The 26,014-nt window shown below is 38.3% G+C and overlaps 1 protein-coding gene across 5 annotated transcripts in view; it reads right to left on the reverse strand.

The window, feature by feature from the left end:
- Positions 1-26,014, reverse strand: part of YTHDC2 (YTH domain containing 2) — a 67,386-nt gene that overhangs the window by 40,840 nt on the left and 532 nt on the right. For 4 of the 5 annotated variants that reach the window (XR_003909667.1, XM_029941600.1, XM_029941599.1 and 1 more), the window contains exons 2-10: positions 24,859-24,949; positions 15,707-15,903; positions 14,185-14,384; positions 11,385-11,551; positions 10,777-10,879; positions 9,709-9,865; positions 6,547-6,654; positions 5,053-5,201; positions 3,595-3,730 (exon numbers count right to left, since the gene is read on the reverse strand). Coding sequence is in view for 4 of the 5 variants with exons in the window: in XM_029941600.1 (XP_029797460.1) it covers positions 3,595-3,730; positions 5,053-5,201; positions 6,547-6,654; positions 9,709-9,865; positions 10,777-10,879; positions 11,385-11,551; positions 14,185-14,384; positions 15,707-15,903; positions 24,859-24,949 (1,308 nt within the window). In the remaining variant the exon portion in view is untranslated. Of the gene's footprint in view, positions 1-3,594; positions 3,731-5,052; positions 5,202-6,546; positions 6,655-9,708; positions 9,866-10,776; positions 10,880-11,384; positions 11,552-14,184; positions 14,385-15,706; positions 15,904-16,154; positions 16,221-24,858; positions 24,950-26,014 lie in introns of those variants that run through there. The other variant, XM_029941601.1, reaches the window with a different exon arrangement.

Genomic DNA, 26,014 nt, shown 5'->3' on the forward strand with positions numbered 1-26,014 from the left:
GGGGGGAAGACAGGTGGTGGTGATGGTGGAGGGCACTTGAGGGGAAGAGCACTGGGTGTTGTATGGAAAACAAGTTGACAATAAAATATTATGGAAAAAAAAAAGAAATGCAATATATTAAAGTTGCTTAGCACCAGTTTGCTTAAATTACAAAACTGGTAATTTCAAAAAGAAATCACCACTGGGAAAGAAACCTCTGCAGTAAACGTTAAGATAATTACAAATGGAAATTTTTAATTTTCCATAGATACTCAATTGTCCTCACTGTTTAATAATACTCTAAAACATGGTAACCATTAGTAATACAAGTTGATGGTTCTTAAGGTGGGGAGCAGGACTTAGAAGAGAATTACCTCAGGCTTCTTATTTCTAAAAGCACAGATAGGGGCGCCTGAGTGGCTCCGTTGGTTAAGCATCTGACTTTGGCTCCGGTCATGATCTCACAGTTTGTGGATTTGAGCCCCGGGTCAGGCTCTGTGCTGACAGCTCAAAGCCTGAAGCCTGCTTCAGATTCTGTGTCTCCCTCTCTCTCTCTGCCCCTACCCCACTCATGCTCTGTTTCTCTGTCTCAATAAATAAGCATTTAAAAAAAATTTTAATAAAAAAATAATAACTAAAAGCACAGATAGCCTTGACTTACTCTAGATTTAGAGTCAGTAGGCCTGGGATGGCCAGGCACATGCATTTTTAAAAAGGTTTTCAGACTTTTATGACTTATATTTACTGTAAAAGAATTACTGATTCAACTGAACACTGATCTGATAGTCTTAGAGAACAGAAACAAAATGTGTATATTTTTGAGCAACAGGGTACAAATAGTATGTATTCTGAGCAGCAGGGTATGAATAACTTTCCAACAATTCTTCAGTCTGCCTCTCTTCAAGAAGCGGAGCCTAATTCCCCTCTTTGAGTAAAAGACTATGTAACTCACTCTTAAAAGGTACCTACAGCTTCCTGCTTGCTTTTTCTCCTCTTGTGAATCACTCACTCTGAAAGAAGCCAGCTGCCACATCCTAGGAAGAATAAGACAGCCAGCCCTATGAAGAGGCCCACGTGGCAAGGAACTGAAGCCTTCTGCCAAAAGCAGAGACGACCAGGGGCCTCTTGCCAGGAGCCACGCTGGCCAGTCTTCTCGGAAGCAGACACTCCAGCTCCAGTTAAACCTTCAGATGACCGAAGCCCCTGACAACAGCTTCACTACTGTTTTATGAGCCAATAGGAGCCAGAACCACTCAGTTATGCCACTCTCAGATTTTTTATTCTCAGAAGCAGCGTGAGATAATAAATGTTTTAGGTTGCTAAGTCTGGGAATCACTTATTATGCAGCAATAGATGACTAGGACAAGAAGCATGACAAAGAATGCCCGCGTCTGACTAGTTACCAGCTGCTTCCACGGGACCACGTGTAGAAAGTGACAACATTAAAAAGAAGAAATCTATGAAGCCCAAGGTCTTCTGGATGACACAAAGTATTTTCAACTCTGGTGCCAATTTTTAGAAGAGAAATAAAAAGATGGGAAGTCAATAACTGTTGAAAGAACTACCACGACATGTTAGTTTACTTCACACAGCTTAAAATACTACCATAGTGCACCCTAGAAAATGCCCAGTGACACTTTTATAAAGATGCAGGACTTGCATGCAGAGGATGATGACATCCAAGTAATAGTATCGTATACACTACAGAAATATCTAAGAAGGTCAAGAATAGTATCTTAATACTTCATAAATATTTTTAGGTAATATGCCTCAGAGTTCAAATTTTCCTAACTTTCAGGTAAGATGGCTCAGTTTTTTTCTTTTGGAGACCAAAAGACTGTCGGAAAACTGGAGATGAACAAATGTTCACATTTCCAAATATAAAAAATTACTTTTCAAAATGCAAATAATTTATTTTTTTAATGACTGATAAACTAGGAAAAAAGTAGATCAGTAGAAACCAAACTAGATTTACAAAGATCTTCATTTCCTTAATTGGTTTGTTAGATTAGTAGATTAATGGAATTATAACTACTTGAACAACCACACCCAAATACTGACCTAAAGCTTCTTCTAGCAAACACAGCACATGGTCATTGACCCAGGCCTCCTGAGTTAATAAACTGAGAAAGTTTATTAATATACTAGGTAACAATTAGAACTGGGGTGGAAAAAAAAGTTGATAAAGCAAAAGCAATGGGCCAAATCTAATTATGAGATTTAAAAGGAATAAATAGAAAAACTAAAAAAAAAAAAATCAAGACAACTAGTAAATGATAAGAGGCATTTACTTAATAAAAATTCCATGTTTAAAAAAAAAAGAACTAGAAGTTTCAAAGGTGATATGAATCAGTAAGACAACATGGTTGGCAATGAGCTATACTAACCATAAGCTTAATTAATATAGGTAAAGAGTAGAGATTTTTAGGCTGACTGACCTACTCTACCTGAAGCGAGTCACTAAGAGACAATAAATATTTAAAGCTATGACTAGATGAAGTTCACCCAAGGGGTAAGTGTAAACTGAAGCAAGGCCTAAGGACTGAGGACTGGGCCATTCCATATTTAGAGGTCAGAAATAGGGGAAATTCTGTGAAGGAAACCAAGAAGTTCTAGCTGGGGGGAGATGAGAGAAGAAAATAAGTCAAGCATGAAACAGGATAGGTTGATTGAAGGAAATGTTTCGAGAAGAGACTGATCAATAATAAGTAGAATAATAACAACACTGGAGGCTTAGTTGAGGGGATAAACCACTTGACATCTAAATCCTTTCCAGTACTGACCTTCTCTGGCCTTTCATTGTGTCTTTTGCCTAGAAGACTTCAGAGTTCTGAAACTCACCTCTGGTTACCAATATTCTCTATAATCTACTAGCAAAATCAGGCTAGGTCATTATGAAAACGTATCACATGACATAAAGCATGTGCACATGAATGAGTACTTGAGCTAATATAACGAAAGGTATGCTAAAATTCTTAATTTACTACATACAAAATCTAGAGCAAAGTTATCAATCCTTTTTCCCCTTCCTTTTTTGAAACCACAAATTTCTTCCAAAATCCAAGATGTTCCCTTGGGAGGAAGGGAAGTATAGTTATGTGTACAATATATACATACAGAAAAATACTTTTACACTCAACTCTCATATATTCACAAACCCCACATAACTATTCTGAAGACAACTAGATTAAGAATCCCTGATTTAGGGGCACCTGGGCGGCTCAGTCAGTTAAGGGTCCGACTTCAGCTCACATCATACTCTCACAGTTCGTGGGTTCGAACCCTGTGTCAGGCTCTGTGCTGACAGCTCAGAGTCTGGACCCTGCTTCAGATTCTGTGTCTCCCTCTCTCTCTGTCACCCCCACCCCTCTCCTCGCTCACCTATCTCTGTCTCAAAAAAAATATTTTTTTTAAAAAAGAATCCCCGATTTAGCATAATATTTATTCTACTATGCTATTAAGATCTTGATTTGTCCATTTGAAATAAGTACTCCAAAAAAACAAAATATTGGTTGTGAACAAAAAAAAAATGTAGTACATACATTCTGAATTAAACTACACTTCCACCATAAATAACTGTAAGAGTCATAAAAATATTTAAGAAATTACACATACCGCTAACATTTTCAGTTAAAATAAGGTGAAAGACCTGAGGGAAGGCATCGACATCTTTATATAGCCATATGTCAGAGAGACAAGCATCCATTTCCTTTATTAACCATGGTTCAAGGCAATTCACATCTTTTTCTGTCTTTAAAAAACAAAACAAAAGCAGAGGTTATAAGTTACCAGACAGCTTAACCTTTGCTTGCCAAGAATATGAAGTGACATAACGGCCATAAGAACTACTAACCACACATTATAGCACAGGCTTTGACATCGTTTCTCGTCGGAACACAAACCCTCCACTTACAGTACGCTGAATGAGTTTGTAAACAAAGGAGCAGGGTTCCGTCAAAATATTACCTAAGTGTGTTTCTAGCAGAACGTTGCTAACTCTACCTGTACCCCAGTGGTTCTCTCTCCCAGCTGCACATGAAACGGGCCATGACCGGTGTTCTTCAAGACTGATGCCAAGTTCATTTGCACCTCTGCTGGTGGAGGCCAGATTCCATAGCAAATAAGGTTGCTCACGTGCAACCAGGCTTGAGAAACACTGATTTAATGGTAAAATGCTATCTCCTCAACCACATGGATGTTCCCTCTACTCCGTAACTTTTACACATTCTTCAAAGGCATTTTGTAAAAACATATGTATGGTTCATTTGGATGCTTTAATAAACATCACCCACATATGTACCTTCTCAGCCTCAAAAGAGTTACATTCTTTTTCCAAAAAGTGCAGAGGCCCAGCAACCTTTTGCATCACCCTAATCACCAGTGCCTTTTAAAGAATTCTAAACCAGGAAGAAAGACCAGAAGCGACCTAGGAAGTCCGCCAGTTCCGGTTTTCAAACTGAATTCAAACAGATCCCATGGAAGCCGAGGTAGCAGAAGCCCCGTGCAGGGATGGAGGTGGACAGCAGGGATGGGCAGGCGGGGCTCCCACAAAACATTTCATTTGTAAAAGACTCTGTGGCAAAATAGAAAAAGGAACAGGAGAAGAAAAGAAGAAACCGAGGTCTACAGCGGGGAACTGATTTTATAAAGTCACATAGCTGGCTGGTTGTAGCAACAACCCCAGTATTGACTATAGGTTCTAATAGCGAAGGTTTTTTCTCAATTTTCTCCTGAACTTATCTTACATTGTTTAGCTCAGAGGTTCTTAAACTTTCAAGATGATAAACTATCAGGCAATGATAACATATATCCATAGTATCTTTATTTTCTTCAAAAGCTTTAGAGAAAATATTGAAACAATTTAAACTCAGATAAAACAAGAAAAGATGCTGCATTATTTGCCCACAAAGAAAGTGTGTTAGAAAGCTATTCTGAAAAATGTGTTGCAGCCTAAGACTAACTGAGGGAATTACACTGTAAGAAGGCCGTAACATATTATAATCTCGTAAGAGGTTCTTAAAGAACTACGCAGCTTTCACACAAAAGCTCAGTGTGGAACCAACGAGGTCTTACCAACTGGCTGAAGACCCCGTCGCCACCGTCGTCCAGCAAGTCATACTCTTCAGTCACATGCAGAACACTCCTCTGCCTCTGAGACTGAGGCTTCAAGGTACTCGGCTGAGCCGAATACCATTCCTTAAGGGTCATTTGTTGCTTCTCTTCTAAATTAGTAACGTAACAGAAAAATAACGTAGATAAATGCTTCGCCTCGGGGAATATATTATGGTTTTAAAAATTAAGTGAATCTAAAAATACTTCAAAGTTGGCTTTATTTTGAAGTTATGTTTTCAAAATACATTAATCAAAAACATTTCATAATGTTTATGCTTAAACGTGCCATCTATTCCATGTTCTGAGTGAAAAGTTTACTTCTAAGTAAGTCCAATTTTCAAGAAAAGTATTTTAACCATACTGTAAATACTGCCTAAAGCAATGACTAATATTCATACACCACTTTGTAGAAAACCATTTGCTGAACGCCTACCCCCGTGCCAGTTGTTTGAGATACAAGTGATCTACAATTTCCACCTTCAAAAGCTTAGAGATCTACTAGTTCTATGATCTACATATGAAATAGGAATATGCTAGCTAATTGCTTTTCTTCAAGAAGAGAATCCCAAGAACTTAAATATTCATCCAAGGTCACACAGACTAAACAAGGAATCAAAGCTTGAAGTCAAATCTTGTATCACAAATACTGCAGTTAAAAGTAAGCAAGAAGAGGGGCGCCTGGGTGGCTCAGTCAGTTAAGCATTCAACTTTAGCTCAGGTCATTAGTTCACAGTTTGCAAATTCGATCCCCACGTCAGACTCTGTGCTGACAGTGTGGAGCCTGGAGCCTGCTTCAGATTATGCCTCCCTCTCTGCCCCTTTCTGCTCGTTCTTTCTCTCTCTCTCTCTCTCTCTCTCTCTCTCAAAAATAAGCATTAAAAATTTAAAAAAAGTAACCAAGAAGAATCTCACCCTAAGTCAAAAACTGAGATATACTATAAGTCCTGATTAAGAGATATATTAATGGGCAAATAATGCTAAATTCTAAGTACAGATGCAATTCATAACAAAATCGAGATTTGAAGACTTGGCATCTGTATCAGAGATGACCCTGTTACCACTCACATGTCACTCTTTCACTGCCTCCCCCACCCCCCAGTTCGGGTCCTCTGAGACGTGCGGTGGCGGATCCCACTCATACCGCACGTGGCACGTCATATGTCATACATGTGGCAGCACATGGTCCTCGGCCTCCTTACCGCAGGGGCCACATCTTTGGAGACAGTCACGCTCAATCTCATCCACCCCGGCACCCACTTCCAATTCCTCTTACGGACTGTCATTTATGGACACAAACCACTACGTGGAGGGTATGCTTGGGGCAGAACTCTAATATAATGTTATACCATTACACGCAAGGGAAAAATACTTCCAAGTGTCCTTGTGCCTCCACAGGATAAGACTCTAAAAACTCAATATTAATAGTACTTTTCTATTTGTTTGTAAGACGCTTACCTCGCTGTTTTTCCTTTTTGTATTTTAACATTTCTTTGTTTGTGTATCCAGTAGTTCTCAAGATGTCTTCCAGAAACATTTCTTTTATTTCAAAAGGTCTTCCCTGTACTAAATAATAGGAATACTTTAAAGGCTCCATTTGCATCACAGAGATAATGCACATAAAAACATGATAATCCTGAGTTAATGAACCGGAGTATAAAAATCCAAAAGCATTTCCACAGGTCAAGTGATCCCCATGATATTGTCCTTTAAATATAATTCTGATTTTCATTTTACAGAATTGCTCATTTGCTTGTCTTTCCAGGGTTTACTATCTACTTATCCTGTGTTTGTCATCATGGTAGGCACCATGAATGCAAATCATAAGCCAAAACACAGCTGCCTCCTACTCTCTTGAAGCTTACATGATAGCAAGGGAGACAGACATTAATCCAATAATCCAGAATATAAATGTAAAAACAGAGTTGCAATAAGTACTCTCAGGGAAAAGCACAAGATACCATCACATAATGAGGGGTCTGGATGAGTCAAGGAAATCATCCTCTTGAAGAAGATGAGGACCAAGAGAAGGGGTAAACGAAATACTAACCTACATGCAGAAGAAAGCGTACAATGAAGAAAACAAAAGCACATGCAAAGATTCTATGATGGGAAAGAATATGATGTCCTCAAGAAACTAATCAGCCCAGCCGACTGGAACACGGTGGGAGACAAGGAGAAAAGAGGGGCTATGGTTTGAGATGAGGCAGGAGAAACAGGTGAGCCTTATTAAGGATTTAGGTCTTCATCCTGAGGTAATGGTTATCCAAAGTTTTAAGCTCAACAGAGTGCTCACCATCCCCGGAATTCCAGGTTAGAAAAGACCATTCTGGCTGTAGAAGATACAGAACATGGATTTAAAAGAGAGCAGAGGAATGGGGGCTAGTGGGAGGCTCAGTTGGTTAGGGGGCCGACTCTTGATTTCAGCTCAGGTCACAGTTACGAGATCAAGCCCCGCATCTGTGCTGACAGCCTGGAGCCTATGTGGGATTCTTTCTTTCTTTCTCTCTTTCTCTCTTTCTCTCTCTCTCTCTCTCCCCCCACTCATCCTCCCCCACTCTCTCTTGTGTGCATGTGCACACTCTCTAAATAGATAGGTAGATAAAATAGATAGATAGATATAGATAGATAGATAGATAGATAGATAAAAGAGAGCAGAGGGGATGGAAGAGACCAGGTTATCTTCTGATAATTCAAGTAAAAGAGAACAATATTTGAATGAAACTGATGATGATAAAACTGGACAAGAGACAGACTCCAGAGATAGTCAGAAGTAAAATCCACAGAACTCAGCACTAAATTGGATATGAAGGAATGAAAGGAAGGGTCAACCATGTTTCTTGATGTCTGGCACACAAAATGGACAGATGATGAGATCAATCTCGGAGGTAACAAGGAAAGCTAAAAGCAACAGGCTGGCTGGCGGGAGCTGGGCTTTGGTTCTAGACATGCCAAATGTGAGGTGCCAAAATGAGCTTTCAATTAGCAGATGTGTAAGTTTTATAAGAAAGACTGGCTTGTGACGTAGGTGATTAGGTTGATGGTAAACTAAAATGGACAACACATGAGATATTGTAGGAGCAATTAAGTATTTTGCTTGGGACATACTGGAAATGAGCTGCTTATAAGACATCAAAGACCAAAGCTCTGGAGAACAGTCTGAATTAGAAACAAAGATTCGGGGAGCCCCTGGCTGGCTCAGCTGGTGAAGCATGGGACTCTTGATCTCGGGGGTCATGAGTTCAACCCCCACTCTGAGCATAAAGCTTACTTACTTAAAGAAAAATGTTCAAAATAAACAATAATTAAATAGAAACAAAGATTCAGGAGTCATGAGTATAAAAAAGAAAGTAGAAGCCAAGGGCATGAATGAGAGCTTCCAGGGAATCTACCTGTCCATCTCCAATACCTAGCAGGGTACAACACAGACCAGGAAAGAAAAGGAAAAACAAAGAAAAGAGAAAGAAAGGAAAGATGAATGAGAAAGAAGATGGGGGGCAGGGGAGGATCAAGGGAATAACCCCATAAAATACCAATATATAAGCACCAGGCAAAAGAGAAGCCCACCAAGGAGACCATGAGGGAACAGGTGCTAATGCAGAATTAGGAGACAGTGCTGTCCAATACCGTCTGGGATGTGAGCATTTCACACACAGCAAAGAGGGGCCAGCCACGCCAAATATGAAAAATTTAAGTGAGATTTTTGTGTAAAGTTTAAATAAGAGACTTGGCAATTATATCAGTATCAAAACAATACTAGGAAGAATATATGAATGAACAGCCCCCATTCACTACAGAAATATAAATCATTTCAGCTCCTTGAACAAGTAAAATGGCAAAACCTGTCAAAATTAAAAACAGATACACTCTTTTACTCAACAATCGTACTTCCAGCAACCTACCCCCAGGAATAAGAGCCCCAGTATATAAGAATATACACACGGGATGTTTATTACAACACTGTCTATGGAGGGGGGAGAGGAGGAGAGTCTAGGACCAAGCTGAGTGTCCAAACATAAATGGTTAAGTAAATCATGGTACGTTCATATTATGAAATATTGAAATAGCTGCTTAGGGGTACCTAGTGGCTCTGTCAGTTAAGCATCTGACTCTTGGTTTCAGCTCAGATCATGATTTCATGGTTTGAAATTTCGAGCCCCGCATGGGACTCTGTGCTGACGGCGTGGAGCCTGCTTGGGACCTTCCATCTCCCTCTCTCTCTCTGCACTTCCCCACTCACTCTCTCTTTCAAAATAAATAAATATATTTTTTTAAGTAGACAGGAAGTAAACACAAAAGAGTGTAGACTACTCTTTTCAAAGAGCCTAGCAATAAAGGGAAGCTGGAGGACAGAATTTGAAGAGGATACAGGACCACAATAAAGCATATTTCCTTTTAAGGATGAAAAACTGTTCTCATAACACAATATCAACGAGTATGGGTGGAAAAGGAGAGGATGGAAATATAGACAGAAGAATGATTCGGTAGGTCTCAGTGAACACAGAAATGGAGGCTCTCTCTACTTCAGAACACCCCCCAACTCCTATTACAATAAATATAATCATGCCAAAAAGTACACTTTCATGAAAATCCTAGAAGAAATCTGACAATTTAACTTACTATAGATCACTGGACAACTTCCAAAATATCTTATAAAAAGATTTACATCCAAGGCGGCACTAGAAAGAATAAGTTTCAAAGTTGGGTGCTTTTGCAATAGATCTCTTAACTTTGTAAGTAAAAAATCACTAAATCGATCCCTTTCATGTACTTCGTCCTGTGGTAAACAAAACATAAAACCATGGAACAGTTAAAACATTGTGGATGACTAAGTCTTTAAAATTATGGGGCTGCTAGGTTTTATAGTAATTCAAATTAAACGTGAACAAGGCCAATCAGAACTGTGAAAGTGTTGTATTATGGACAATTCAGATATAATCAGACATTAACAACCAACTATGAGTAACAAAGCACTACCTCTTAATATATAAAATACAAAATATAATATAATATATAAAAATATAAATATAAAAGATACACGAACTACAACAAATTCTGAATGAGTAGAGTCTAACTTAATGTACTTTTAATGAATATAGAATCTATTTAAAAATGGTTCAATTAGCATCAGGGTACAGGTGAGGCCGTTTGGTTCAAATGCACGAAACTGATAAGTTTCCTAAAGCTGCTTATTCAAGCTTCTAAAACTTAATCTAATTGTTTTCTGATACAAACTGGATAAAAGTTCACAATTTTTTAATAATGTGGTAATTCACCTACTTCATCAGCAGCTACTTAATTTAACAGCTTAACTATGAAGTTAAAGGACTATAAACTGAAGACTGGGATATACTTATCAGCTAAAGGCGGAGTCAGACGACTAAGCAGAGAGAGAAGAAGAGAAGTTTCACCATTCTGGGGAGTGCTAATAGCTGTATCGTTTTCACATTTAAAAAGAACTTTTTAAAAATCTACCTACTTATTGAATTTGCCCTTATAAAACCTAGTGGTAAGAATTATCTTTACTTAATACAAGTAAACTTTATTTATAATAATTATAGGCAATAAAAGGTAACGTCATTATAATTCCTGTCCAAAAAAAACTGGCTCTCCCCCAATTCTATTCTAAAAATATAACTATTTACATATTCAAATTTTTAAGCAATCTGAGTATTGCAATATTCTTACCACAATAACATGTGTCACAGTTGACAATGTACTATCTCCCGCCATCAGTGTACGAAGCAATACCCCATTAGTGCAAAATGTCAAAAGTGTCTTTGGAGAAACCCTTTTAAGAAAAGATAAAAATAAAACACACAATTACAACTCTTATACATAAAACATAATATTAGACATTACTCTCGTATATACTTTAATAAATGTTAAAGCTACTAATATAATAGTGTAGTGGTTTGTATGCTTTATTAGCCAAGTTATGTGAAATACATATTTTATACTTAATAACAAACTCACAACATTTTTATTACTAACAGCCTTTTATTGATTATTTTAAGAAATCATTAGATTTTTTTTAAAAAACCTTACAAAGGCAAAATAACTTGTATTTGATCATAAATCCCCCTGTGAGATGGGATTTGTATCAATGGCCCAAAATCTTTCTCCAACTATGTGTTCACAACCTTACTAAGTTCAGACATGACCTCAAGGTCCTGTCAAGACTTACTTGGAGCAAAATGATCATCTAACTTTTCAACTAACACAGTCTCTATATTTACTGAAATATAAACATTATTCTTTTCTAAGAATGCTAGGTTACAGGAGAACATCATTACCTGCTTTCTAATCGGATCTGATATCCAATTGTTTGACCGATCCTTTCTCTTCTCTCTGCAGCAACTCTTTCGGCCACAGCAATAGCTGCTAACCTTCTTGGCTGGGTGCAAAATATACGGCAGGGGATACCATTTTTAAAACAATCATCTAAGAGGAACTGAGGAATCTGGAATGAAAGTTTTAAAGTACTGTAAAATGACAAGACTATATACTCAGAAAGTCCAAGTCAATCACAACTGAAAAACTATTGGAATTAGGAACGTTTTGTAACATGTCTCAATATAAAATAATAATAAAAGCAACAACTTTCATGTAACTTCTAACAATCAGCTAGAAAATGTTATTTTTCAAAGAATTGATTCATAAGAGAAACTAAAACTAAAATATTAAAAACAAATTCATACAGGGGCGCCTAGGCAGCTCAGTTGGTTAAGTATCCGACTCTTGGTTTCAGCTCAGGTCATGATCTCATGGTACGTGGGATCAAGACCTACATAGGGCTTTGCACAGATAACAGGGAATCTGACTGGCATTTTCTCTCACTCTTTGCCCCTCTCCCACTTACTCTTTCTCTCTCTCTCAAAAGAAACAAACTTTTAAAAAAATTGTAAAAAAATAAGTTCACAGAGAAGTAATTAAGGCTTGCACAAAGACAACCATAAAATACAACTAAAAAACACAAACTAAATAAAGAAACAGAACACAATGGAAATCATCAATACTTCAAAAATGTCAATTCTTGGGCCCCTGGGTGGCTTACTCAGTTGAGCGTCCAACTTCGGCTCAGGTCATGATCTCAAGGCTCATGAGTTTGAGCCCTACGTAATGCTCTGTGCTGACAGCTCAGAGCTTGGAACCTGCTTTGGATTCTGTGTCTCCCTCTCTCTCTGCCCCTCCCCTGCTCTGCTCTTTCTCTCACTCTCTCTCAAAAATGAATAAACATTAAAAAAAAGATATATGTATCTATATATGTATGTACATATACACACACATCAAATGAAAGAGTATATAAATGTTTTAAGGTTTTTCTTGTTTGTTTTTTTGGTGGGAGAGAGCAGGTGACAGGGGCAGAGAGAGAGAGAGAGAGAGAGAGAGAGAGAGAGAATCCCAAGCAGACTCAATGCTCAGCACAGAGCCCAATGCAGGGCTAGATCCCACAACCCTAGGACTATGACCTGACCTGAAATCAAGAGTCAGATACTCAACCAACTGAGTGGTTCAATGTTTTAATTTGTGCCCATCTGATAGGTGAAAACTATAATCATTGTTTTGATTTCATTTCTTTAACTATAAGTGAGAGAGAACATCATTTCATGCATGTTTTAGCCACTTGGATTTTATTAAACTTCACTAGCTTATCAGAAGCATAAATGAACACAAATTAGAAAACATTTAAGAAGAGAAGACAATAAACCAGAATATTATGCTACGTACTGCAAAACGACAAAAAGCAAAAAGAGTCCTGGCGCAAAAATAATTAAAGATATGTAACAAAAATTCCAGAAATAGACCCAAGTATCAAAGAAATTTTGTATTTGATCAAAAGTGGTACCTGAAGTGAAGGAGGAAAGGATAATTAAATAAAAATTATATTGGAACAACTAGATATTAACATGAAGAAAGCAGTAAGATAGATTCCTACCTGACATATTATAAATTCCAGATGGATTTTTAAAACTATAAATACAAAGATACTAGGAGAAAATATTTATAGGAAAATGTTTTTTAACCTTGGGGTATGAAATACCTTTCTTTGCATGACTCAAAGCCCTAAAAGAAAGACTGACGAATGTGACTAAATAAAAATGTAAAACTAATACACAAGACACCATAAAGCAAAGCTGAAGAGCAAACAAAAAGCTGAGAGAAATCATTTTTAGGCTATCTAACAGACAACAGGCATGCAGGCATTGTATTTAAAACACCACTAAATACTTTTTGGTTATAAACACAGTCTTCTCTACCTCAGCTGAAGACCCAGACTCAGGAGGCCTCAATCCCTGTCTTCCTAAGCCAAGAGCCAAAGCTAACTATGTAGGAGGATTTTTCAGAGGAGAAGACGACTTTGTCTTCCCAGAAGATAAACCCTCTACTCTGCTTTATGAGGCAGATAGCATCCCCAAACCACAGACAGGTTGGGACCTGCGCAGGCCTCAATGTCTACAGTTAACTTTATATTAACATTTGTTACTATTAATATTGCTGTTAATTTAGCTCCTACGTACAAAACACTGACGGCACTTTATAGACCTCTCTAAACTTCATGAGAATGGGAGCAAGTATTAGCTCCATTTTGCAAGTGAGGGCTCTGGCTCAGAGAAGTTAACGAGACTCGCCCGGTCCATATTCCATTCATGATGCCAAACCACATCCTCGTGGAGGCCCAACGTGCTAGTTTAAAAATATTTTAAAACATTTCCTTTCTACCAATTCTCAAGATGTACTCCCAGTAATAATTTATTTCTGAAATAACTATTAGAGTACCCAAAAGGCGTTGTTTTTGTTAAAATACATATAGTTTAAATTTGATATAAAACCACCATGTGGAGGGTCACCTGGATGACTCCACTGATTCAATGTCCGACTTTAGCTCAGGTCATGATCTCGCGGTTCGTGAGTTCGAGCCCAGAGCCTGGAGTCTGCTTCAGATTCTGTGTCTCCCTCCCTCTCTGCCCTCCTCCACTCACATTTTGTCTCTCTCTCTCTCTCTCTCTCTCTTAAAAATAATAAACATTTAAAAAAAAAACTACCATGTGGGAAAAAAATCTTTTCTTTCATAAACAACAAAAAGAAACCAACCTGTGTAGTCTTTCCAGACCCAGTTTCTCCTACGATTAAAACTACTTTATTTTCTTTAATTATTTTAACAATTTCTTCTTGTTTCTCAAACACTGGCAGAGACTGCCTGAAAGAATCAAATTCAGATTCTCCTCTTTTCACTGGAATCTGAGGTATGCCATTGTTGAGTCGCCCACTTGTTTTGCTCATTTCCCGGTTTTCTTTGAAAAATGAACGAAAGAACAAAATAGATTTATGATCAACATGTTTTAAACAGTGATAAACACAAAGAGAAGTAATTTCTCTACTCAGTCTATATAAAGGTAGCAAGCAATAGCTAAGTGTTGTACTCTAAGCTTACTGTTCTTTAAAAAATAAGTTACAAGTTCAGTAGTCATTAGAAAGCAAATTTCTAAAAGTATTTCTGGTGCATAATAAACAAAAATACATATAAACAAAAATCAGTCACTTCATAACCATTAAAACTAAAACGTGATTCTGATATCCTAAAACAGTTTCCAGGCTTGCTTCAATGACACAAAAAATTAAAATTGTGTAAGTAGGTAACAATGTGCATTATTTATAGTCTGTAATATACAATATGAAAACTCATTATGAGAAGAAAAATGTTGTGTGTTTAAAACTAAATATGTAAGATTATGTGAACAAACAGAATAATATGTGTAAATATAAAGTCCTTATGCTTAACAAATTTCCTAATTGAGAATTTTCACCAACAGCTATGTTTAATTACTAAGACAAGAATAAAAAAGAAGCATTATGTGTTTTATATTCTTCACATAACTCAAAACGTTTTTGTGTCCATGGATTTACAACTTAAATCCTCGTTATGTAGGGCCATGTATTTTCTACACTCTGCAAACCTATTCCAACCGACAATGGAAATTATGAAATCTGTAGCTTTAGGATATTAGTGATCTTCTCACTGGGAAGTTATTTTTCTAACTAATAAAATAACAACTTCATTCTATAACCTAAATATATCAATTATCTAGCCTTCAGCAAGTTAGTGTACTGAAGATTCTGTCCTCTTTCCAGAAGCTAAAGCCCCACTTCAAAACCACGCTCACTAGTGTGCCTTGGCAGCGCTCATCTAGGAAAGTCCAGACCTTGGAGCCAAATCCCAGCTCTGCAGCTTACGGGCTGCTTGACTGAGTAGCCTTGAACAAGTTATTCAACTGCTCTGCACCCCAGTTTATTCATCCCTGAAATAGAGGAAACTCTTACCTTGGGAGGGTTGCTATGAGGCCCTCTATAAAGAGTTGAATATACTGCCTAGCACATAGTAAGTGCTCAAAAAATGACAGTGACTACCGTGACACTTAAAAGACCTAACTTCATGACATGCCTTAAACACTGCATTTCATTCCCAAATTTTCACAGTTCTTTATCATTTCTAACAGTCTATTCAAACTGAGAAATCTTATTGCATCTTAGGGGGTTTTTTTAGTTAATTTAAAATGGAAAAAGAACAGTCATCAATTAATAGGATAAACAAGGAAGCTCCCCAGAAAATACATACCAGCTTCAACTGCAAACACATTTCCTCTTTCTGTCTTAGGCAGAAGTTCAGTACGCTCTTTATTGGTGACAGGAAATCTTTGAATTAGGCTCCTAATAGCATGTTTTGTATTATGAGTCAAATTACAGGTCATCATTGCATGAGCTGTTTCTGATCCATCTTTCTTCTTCACAGTTAGGTATCTATTTGCTCCCTTTCTGAATATTAATAAAAATCATTTATTTACTATATGTAGTCAATAGGTTCACATATGATGTATGCCTACTTAGACAACATGTCTTAAGCAAAACATTGAAAAAAATCTAAATGCTTTCAGAAAAGATGCTGAAAATCCCCAAAAATTCAATAAGAAAGGCGTTTGGTGCTGAAGTGGCCAAAATACCATTTTCAATTAAAATTTCAAAATGCTACCAATCCAGTTTTCAAACCACAAAAATGGCTTACTTACCCACAAATGTTACAGTCTTGTCTTAGCAGACTTCATGCTGGATGAAACATCACCAGTTATTTTATGCTGGAAGCATACAGAGGGAGAAAACCAATCTGAACAACAGAATCTAAAAGTGATAATTAAAAAGTTACAGTTCACTAGGATACGCTTCCATAGGATACCGGTAATGTCACATCCCATGAAAACCTGTTAAGAGAACCAAGCTTAGCGGTTGGACCAACAAAGTATAAATTGACATTACTGACAAGTATTTTCATATGCATATGAGGGGAAAAAAGAAATTTTTCACAGCTTCTGGCTCTAGCTTTCGGTTATAAGGTAATGTTGATTTATAACTGTTCTCAAATTACTTGATGTAGGTATATTTATTTCTTCAACTGGTCCAGACTGACAATGTCTTTTATGACTTTTGTAGCTTCAAGAGTACTTGGTATAATGTTATACACAAAGTTCTCAAACGTGTTTTGCATGACTTAATAATGTATGTCTATAATCTAGTACAATATAGTACTAGTGAAAAGTGCAAGCTCTAAAAGCATGCCAACCTGGGTGTGAATCCTAGCTCTACCATGTAGTAGCTGTGAGACCATAGCAAATTATTTAATAGCTCTGAACCTAAGATAATAATAATACCGGCCTCAAAGGATTATTTATATGATTAAATAAGATAATACATGTAAAGGGCAAATATCTGTTACAGAGTGAGCATTAAATGAATGAAAGCTGTTACTCTATAGTCTGGGGGAAAAAAATCACTTCTTATTTTTTTAAAAGTTACCCAAAACATTTCATAAAATGTTCTATCATTTGTTAATGTCACTATCTTACAGAAATGAGCAATAAAGCCACAAATACAATGAAAAGTATACGTACGAGTTTCCTAATTTTCATTAGATTTAAAATTTTCAAGAAATTTCAAGATTATGTAAACATAATCTAAAACTGGAGATTAACCAATACAGTTTTAGCTCTCTAAGCCTTCTTAAGTGAGGCTTTTGATTTACCAAGTTTTCAATTTCTGAAAACGTTTTATGGAGTGCTTTCAGTGCTGTGATCTACTCTGGAACAAGCGGTTAGTCACCCTTAAACTACGGGATAAAGATGAAATAACCAAATTTGACCTGATCTAGGCGTTTAGTTATTTCCACGGTAAATCAGAATTACGGGATTCTAAAAGGTGACCTCTACAGAGGCTTCTTTTCCATGGACCTTTCTGAAATTCAGCACAGTTGTTGATAATTTAATCACTCATTCCCCATTTACTCATAAAATTTTTAAGTACAGAGGGCGGGCAGAGTGCTGGAATGATCTCTGAAGCAGGACTCAGGAGGCTTGTGTTCAGCTAGTAAAAATCTTTCAACTAACTAGCTATATGATCAAAGATCAGTTTAGCTCTCTGACACTATATTCAAGTTAATTCAAAACTCTCTATTTCTGTCAGTTCCAAGATGCTTTCATTTTCTTGGAAGTCGTCTTAGGAAAGCTATGCTGTATTTCACCTGTAACTAATTTTATTTCATTGATTCATTCAATCACTAATCATATATGAAGCACCTATTCTATGCCAGTCACTATGCTAGAAGACGGGATTGCAAAGTTAAGTAAAATATATGCTCCTCAATAAGCTCACAACTAAAATCGGTCAAACTCTTCTCACATAGGCTGCCTACTAAGAATACAGCATTTATGTACAAACATAACCCGCACTAAGCCTCTGTGAGTACTTAACCATTACCACTTAAAATCTACTAATTCATTTTGAACATGGATGAGGGGGAAGAAAGATATTATCAACTTGGTAGTTTTTATGTTTTAGTAAAAGATTCTATTATTTGTGGCTCTCACTGCTCATTCCTACCATACTTAGCACCACGGTGACACTGATAAATGATAAAAAGGTAAGTGAAATGCTTGGTAAAATATTTGCCTCGTTGTTTTAGGACAAAAACAGTCAATCTAGCGAGATTTGTCCTACTATGCAAACCCCCTGAGGTATCACTCTGCTTTCATCCCAAAGTGGCACCATTCTCTGAACAAAACCACTGAGAAGACTCCTTTCCAAACAAAGTTAACTAGAAACTAGCTACACAATGTGGAAGAGATGATAAGTAAACTAATGTCACAATCATTTTTTTCAAATCATGAAATGCAAGCTCCATATGCAATTTTTAAATATAAAAGTAAATGTGCTGAAATTATAGGCATGAACACCATAATATCTAACTTCCAAAGTGTGACAGTAATCAATACATGCCATAATGAAGGTTTGGCATTTCAATGGCTTCTTCCTTTTAAGGAAAAACCACTCATCAAATATGATGCAATTTTAATATTAATCAATTTATCAATTTACACAGCATGTTACTCAACATTTAACTCAAATACCACCCTATGCCTTATTACGCTCCACTCTCCAAATCCATAAACAGCTTAAAAAGTCAGCTAAGGAGCCAAAATCTGAAATGATGTAAAAAGCTCACAACCACCAAAGACCTAATATCTCAAAAAATAATATACATTCATATGATGCTCTGCAAATGTGTAATTTCCTATTTCCTTAATCTATACTTGCATTATGCAGAATGATGCAAAAATCTAATGCCAAACCATTTTATTTCCAATACTGTAATAGAGAGTTGCATATTTCTTAAAGTCTAGATCATACTAACGTGTACTTTCTTTTATGACTGTGTGGAAATCAATAAGCCAACCAGTTAGCTTTGTCACGAAACAAAGTTGCTCTCGTCTCACAGACACTACGACTGTGGTACATTTGTTCATTCTGTGACTTTGGACTACAAGGAACTTAAAGATGAGACCTATCTAATAATTACGTTCTGACTGCTCACTGCTCCTAGGACATTACCATGAACTCACTGTGAACATCAAAAACTTGGGGCACCTGGATGGCTCAGTGAGTTGAGCGTCTGACTTCACCTCAGGTCATGATATCATGGTTCATGGGTTCGAGTCCCACATAGGGCTCTGTGCTGACGCCCTGGGAACCTAGAGCTTGCTTCAGATTGTCTTCCCTCTCGGCCCCTCCCCACCCCATAAAACAAACATTTTTTTTTTATGTTCTTTATTTATTTTTGAGAGACAGAGAGAGACAGTGGGAACAGGAGAGGGTCAGAGAGAGAGGGAGACACAGAATCTAAAGCAGGCCCCAGGCTCTGAGCGGTCAGCACAGAGCCCGATGCGGGGCTCGAACCCACAAATGTGAGATCATGACCTGAGCCGAAGCTGGACGCTTAACTGACTGAGCCACCCAGGCGCCCCAACAAACATTTTTTTAAAAAAAAATTTTAAACCCTAGCTAAACATTAACTATGTTCAAATCCTTGCTCTGCCACTCACTAGCTGTGTGGCCTTGGGGAAAATCACTTAACTTCTTCAACCCTGAACTGCCTCATCTGTTATACAGGTATCAGGCATTATTAACAGACTCTACTAATTAAGACTATTATGAGGATTAAATAACTTACGTAGGGGCACCTGAGTAGCTCAGTCAGTTTAAGTGTCCAACTTCAGCTCAGGTCACGATCTCACAGCTCATGAGTTCGAGCCCTGTACCCGTCTCTAGGCTACTAGCCCAAAGCCTGGGGACTCTTTGGACTCTGTGTCTCCCTCTCTCTCTCAACCCCTCCCCTGCTCTCACTGTTTCTCTTTGTCTCAAAAATAAATAAACATTAAAAAAATTTTAAGTAACTACTTAAGCACCTAGCATAATGCCTGTTGCACAAAAATACTTAATAAATGTTGTCATCGTTACTATTGAGCACCATAGGTGATTTCTTTTCAATGGATGCTCAAAAATTCACTCTTAACCAATTTCTCCTATTTAAAGTCGGAGAAGAAAAGGAAGAGTGCAGTCCACAACCTTCCCAGGCAAGAGGCAAGGGAGGCAGTAATCCAAATCCGAAAAGGGGGCTTTCGTGCAGGGTAGAGCCTTCTGGTCAGGGTGCCTAGAGCACTTGGATACCTATGAAGCACGGACTTCAAAAAGAAACTTGTCCTTGGAAAACCCATTTTCATGTACTTTATATAGCTTCTCTTTCCATAAGTCTTTAACAAAGTGCATTTTGTAAATTTCATTTTGCATAACTTGGACTAACAGGAACTGGAAAGAGGTTCTGTTCTGTTTGTGAACAAGTCAAAGAAAGTGTGCTCTTAAAACCGAAACACAGAGACCTCAGTTGAAGAAAAAAGGTTAACAAATTTTAAGCAGGTGAAATTTTGATATGGGAAAACTTGACTAAAATTTCAAAGAAAACCTAAGAGACACAAAATGGGAATATTACTCCAAAAAGAATTTCACCAAAAGACAAGCAATTATAAAAAGCAATCCAGAAAAAGTCACCAGTTGCAAAATAAATTCAATTCCTCAGAAAGGAATGAAAAACAAAATCCAACAGACACGGCTGCATTTTGAAAGAAAGGAGAGCAAAAAGGAGAAAGTGATGAAAAAAAATGTCAAGTATCAGCCAGTAAACTTGGGATCTGATTTTTTAATGTGTATTTATTTTGAGAGAGTGAGAGATCTCACACACGCGCACGGGTGGTTGGGGGGTAGAGAGAAGCATGAGCAGGCTCCCCGCTGTCAACGCAGAGCAGAACGCAGGGGTCAATCTCACAACCAAGAGATCACAACCTGAGCTGAAATCAACCAACTGGGCCACCCAGGCGCCCCAGACTCTTACCTTGTAAGATGCTGAAGATAAACTACAGAATCACAGAATCCAAATTAAAACAAAGGGCCATTCTTCACATCCTACATTTAAGAAAATAGGTCTTGGGGCGCCTGGGTGGCTCAGTCGGTTAAGCATCCGGCTTCAGCTCAGGTCATGATCTCACAGTTAGTGGGTTTGAGCCCCGCGTCAGGCTCTGTGTTGGAGCCTGCTTCAGATTCTCTATCTCCCTCTCTCTCTGACCCTCCCCTGCTCGTGCTGTCTCTCTCTCAAAAATAAATAAAAACATTAAAAAAAAATTTTTTAATAAAAAAACAGGTCTTGAAAGTTAAAGGCTGTGACCAAAGCTAGAGAACCAGGCAGTTAGAGACTGAGAGTCAAATCCATGTTTCCTGCCTTTTTCTCCACACCAGGCTCTCTCTCAAATACATATTAAGGAACCATGATGCCAGGTACAAAAGAAAAAAAAAAGCAGAGAAACGAATTTACTAAGTTAAGGAAGTTATGCCAGCAACTAGGGGGAAAAAACTTTTACTCAAAGGTGAATAGAAAAGCCCACGAAAATGTAAGTCAAGTACAAATTCTCACACAAATAAAAAGAAATAATGTAAGAAGTTCTTCATACATATGAAAATAAGGAAAGGCATCTGAAAAAATCACAAGGACCATTAAATAAACACTGTATTGCCTTTAATCAAAGACTAAAACGGGAGCCAGAGCACTACGAAATTTCCTAAGAGGGTCCATCGAGCACTAGGGATAGGCACTAAGGACTAGATGAGAAGACAGGGTTGCCTGGCCTCCCTTAGCATCCTTCTTCCTCTCCCTTCAGTGTCTCTCGCCCACCTTTTTTTGTCCTCATAACTTCTATCTTGCTCTCTACCTTTCCCCAAGTTTCTCCAACAATTGTCCTACTGGACAGAAATGGAGTCTGTTCCAATGGTCTTCTTTTCTAAGAGTAACTTCTTTTTCTTTTCTTTGTTTTTAAGTAAGCTTTACACCCAGCGCAAAGCCCCACATGACCCTGAGATCAAGACCTGAGCTGAGATGAAGAGTCAGACACTTAACCAACTGAGCCACCTAGGCACCTAAGAGTAATTTCTTTTTTTTCAATAAAAAAATTTTTACATTTATTTATTTTTGAGAGACAGAGAGAGACGGATTACAAGTGGGGGAGGGGCAGAGAGAGAGGGAGACAGAATCCGAAGCAGGCTCCAAGCTCTGAGCTGTCAGTATAGAGCCCAACGTGGGGATCGAACTCACCAACTCTGAGATCATGAACTGAGCCGAAGTCAGACACTTAAGTGACTGAGCCACCTAGGCGCCCCTCTAAGAGTAATTTCTAATGGTCATTTCTAAGTTAACTATTTAGAATTCAAAACCAGTTTAACCACTGAAATGATGTAGCTGCAGCACTGTGTCTTTACAACAGATCTATCTAGGACAGACCTGCAACCTCTTATCTGCAACTCCTTTTTTTTTAATGTTTATTTATTTTTGAGAGAGCAGCACAGAGAAGGAGCAAGGGAGGGACAGAGAGTAAGAGACACAGAATATGAAACAGGCTCCAGGGTCCATGCTGTCAACACAGAGCCTGACATGGGGCCCAAACTGCCGAACTGAGAGATCATGACATGAGTGGAAGTCAGATGCTCAGTCAAATGACTGAGCCACCCAGGCTCCCCTCTTACCTGCAACTCTTAAGCCCAAACAATAATGAAAACTGAAAGATCTAAGTTTGCAATGTGAAAATTAATAAAGAGAAACCTCATTCAAGTGGACTGGGGTGCTAGAAGGGGAGGTCAGTAGGGAAAGCCAAACACCTCATGGCAATTACAGGAAAAATTGTCAATTACAGACCCAACTGACGACTCCCCCAAAGCAGAGAAGATTCGATTACAGGCCCCAGCAGGAAAAGATGTGCACTGCATCTTCTACAAGAAGTCACCCATCCCAGCAACCCAGCCAACTGAGAACCACCCTCGATTTCTTGCCTCTCTCCAATGGACTTTTGTTCAAAACATCCCCTCCCAACTTCCTCCTTCTCCATAAAATAATGCCCCTCTCTTCGGATTGTTGGAGTTTGAGATGGTTTTATAGTAGCCTGCTTGTCCCAGATTGCAACTCTCGATTTCCAAAGAAATCGATCTTTTGTCAGTAAAGAACTGCCAGCTTTATTTTTAAAGTTGACAGCAGCAACTTCAGTTGGTACCGAAGCCTGATTACACTCACATGAGGCTATTTCCAGGATTTATTTTACTGTGAATATCCTATGTTTTCTGGCAGAAATATTGTGATTAAAGGTGATGCCTGTACCTTATGAGGGGTTATTACATAACATATTGCAAATATACCCTAAAATTTTTCTAAAATCTGAATTTCAAAATCTTCTTGGTCCAGGTGTTTTTGGATAAAGGATTATGGCCCTGTGCTCTTCATTTTCAAGTGCAGTATTTAACCTACCCAGAGGACTATGGTATGTGCATGCTCAAAAACTACCACTGCTTCCAGCGCTGGCCTTAGTGATGCTCAAAAGTACACTCACCTAAGCTAAATCCCATCTCACCAATAACATATCCCTGTGGACATTCAAATACCTGATATTCCTACATCAAATACGCGCATCTTAAGATCTTCCTGCTGTTCATTAATATACTAACCGAATAGTCATGTGCTTTCTATCTTCTTAACCTAAATCCTGGTAAACTGAAATTTTCTCTTCCTTTGCCCTCTCAGTGGCTCTTAACCAGAGGCAATTTTGCTCTCCAGGGAATATTTTGCAATGTCTAGAGGTATTTCCGGTTAAAACTGTGGGTGGAAGTGTTCCTGGCACATAATGCGTAAGGTTAGATACACTTCTAAATATCCTGCCATATGCAAGGTGCCCTCCACAATAGATAATTATGCAGTCTAAAATGTTCATAGTGCCACCACTGAGAAACTCTGCTATATATCACCCCCGCCATTCTTATTCCCAAAATGAAATCATTCCACATAATTTTAGAGTTCTTCAATTTGGATGATTCAAGTGAGTTTTTCACCCTTATAGATCAGTGACCTGCAAAAAATGTATACTGTTTCTTCCTGGCCCATTCTATTTCATCATTTCTAATCATCATATTCTTAAGTTGGTAGGAAAGAAAACAATTATGTATTCTAAAGTTGCCATAGGGGCGCTTGAGTGGCCCAGTCAGTTAAACGTTCAACTTCACGGTTCATGAGTTCGAGCCCCACATCAGGCACTGTGCTGACAGCTCAGAGCCTGGAGCCTGATTCAGATTCTGTGTCTCCTTCTCTCTGCCCCTCCCCAACTTGTGCTCTCACTCGCTCTCACGCTCTCTCTCAAAAAAATAAACATTTTTTTAAATTTTTTTAAAAAACTTAAGTTACCATTACAGTATGGTAACCTTAAAATAAATAGTTCTATAAATAACTGTACTTATTATCTTTAGTCCAACCACTCATCTTAAAAAATGAGACTTAGAGGGGCACCTGGGTGGCTCAGTCGGTTGAGCGTCCGGCTTCGGCTCAGGTCATGATCTCACAGTCTGTGGGTTCGAGCCCCACGCCGGGCTCTGTGCTGACAGCTCAGAGCCTGGAGCCTGCTTCAGATTCTGTGTCTCCCTCTCTCTCTGACCCTCCCCTGTTCACACTGTCTCTCTCTGTCTTTCAAAAATAAAATAAAATAACATAAAAATGTTTAAATAAAAAAATGACTTAGTTTCTATGAAAAAATAAAATATTCTCCTCAAGCAAACAACTTCAACTTTTTAATTAAATGTAAGAACTTATTTTTCTTACATTTAATTTTTTTTTACCCCTAAGGGAAAATAAAAAATGGAAGGATAAGAGGAAAAGGAAAGAATCTGAGTTTGGTACAAACATAAATCAGTTTATCTACATACAACATAATTAAGAATGAGAATCTAAAACAGCAATAACTACTTAAATGTAGTCAGAAACACTTTTTTTGGCAAATAATTATTTTTAAATAAGAAAAGCTATCAGCTTACCCTTTACTTTTAGAGACCAAACCAAGAGACTGACTCAATCGATGAATAAACGCTCTTTCAGTACTGGTCAAAGAAGAAGGAAATTCCATTTCTACATGGAAAAAAAAAAAACCACAACGTACCATTTGGGAATACACAATTTTCTTTCAAGGTACTTCAATATACACACGTAGATATAAAATATGAATAAAATCATACAAATAATCAAATTTATGTTATGTGAAAAGTAGATATTAATTCAATAACTTCTAAATGTCTACCAGAGTTCCGATATTCGTAAAAATTAAGGCTAAATGTGATAGAAGGTTCTAATGTTCACCAAACAGTACTGCTCTTATTTGTGCTGGAATCTTCAATTGGTCCGACGACTGATGAACATATTTTACACTTTTAACTTCGTCCTTACTTGCTTCACTAACAAAAGGCTCACTGCAGTCCATGATGAAGTACGCTCAAGCATTACGAACGCTTAACGTCAAACTGCGCATGGCCTTTGCTTTCAAAACTGCACAGACTTCTCTCGGACTGTTAGACACCATCGCTGAGGCCCTGTGTCGTGTACGTTCGCTCGGTCCAGGTCATTGCCTGCTCTGGGCCGTAAACCCCCGAGTATCGAAAGGGCCGCCTATTTCGGCCTGCAAACCGGACTGGGCACTCGATATGCTGTACTGACCCCCGCGGGTCGGCTGCTCGCTCTGCGCGGTGTGACCCAACCCAAGCAGCCTTCTAGCCTTACGAGGCATGAGAAACGTTCCCATCTACCAAAGTCAGTCTGTTTTCAAGTGGTTAGGGGTGCCGCTCTCGGGATTTAAACAATACACGGCCAATCCCCAATGCATTTATTTGCCTGATTTCCTTCTACTCCTCTACTTCTGTAGCTTAAACGTGCCTCACCTAAGGCTGCCACAATTTCCTTTAAAAAAAAAATTTTTTTTTAAGTAGGGATGTACCAAAACCTAAAAACTGTCGCTAAGCCGCCCAGGGTGCCTACAAGGCCTCTCTCTGAGAAAAGAAATGCAAGGGAGCGCCCGACTCTTGTCACCTTCTGATTAATGCCGGGCAAGTGCCTTAACCCTGCGGGTGCGCAGGACGACGCGCATCCCACGGCGGGCCCCCAAGCGCGGCCCCGGGGCGCCGCGGGGGCCGGCGCGAGGGG

This window comes from Suricata suricatta, chromosome 6 (genome assembly GCF_006229205.1).
Source record: "Suricata suricatta isolate VVHF042 chromosome 6, meerkat_22Aug2017_6uvM2_HiC, whole genome shotgun sequence".
Classification (NCBI taxonomy): Eukaryota; Metazoa; Chordata; class Mammalia; order Carnivora; family Herpestidae; genus Suricata; species Suricata suricatta.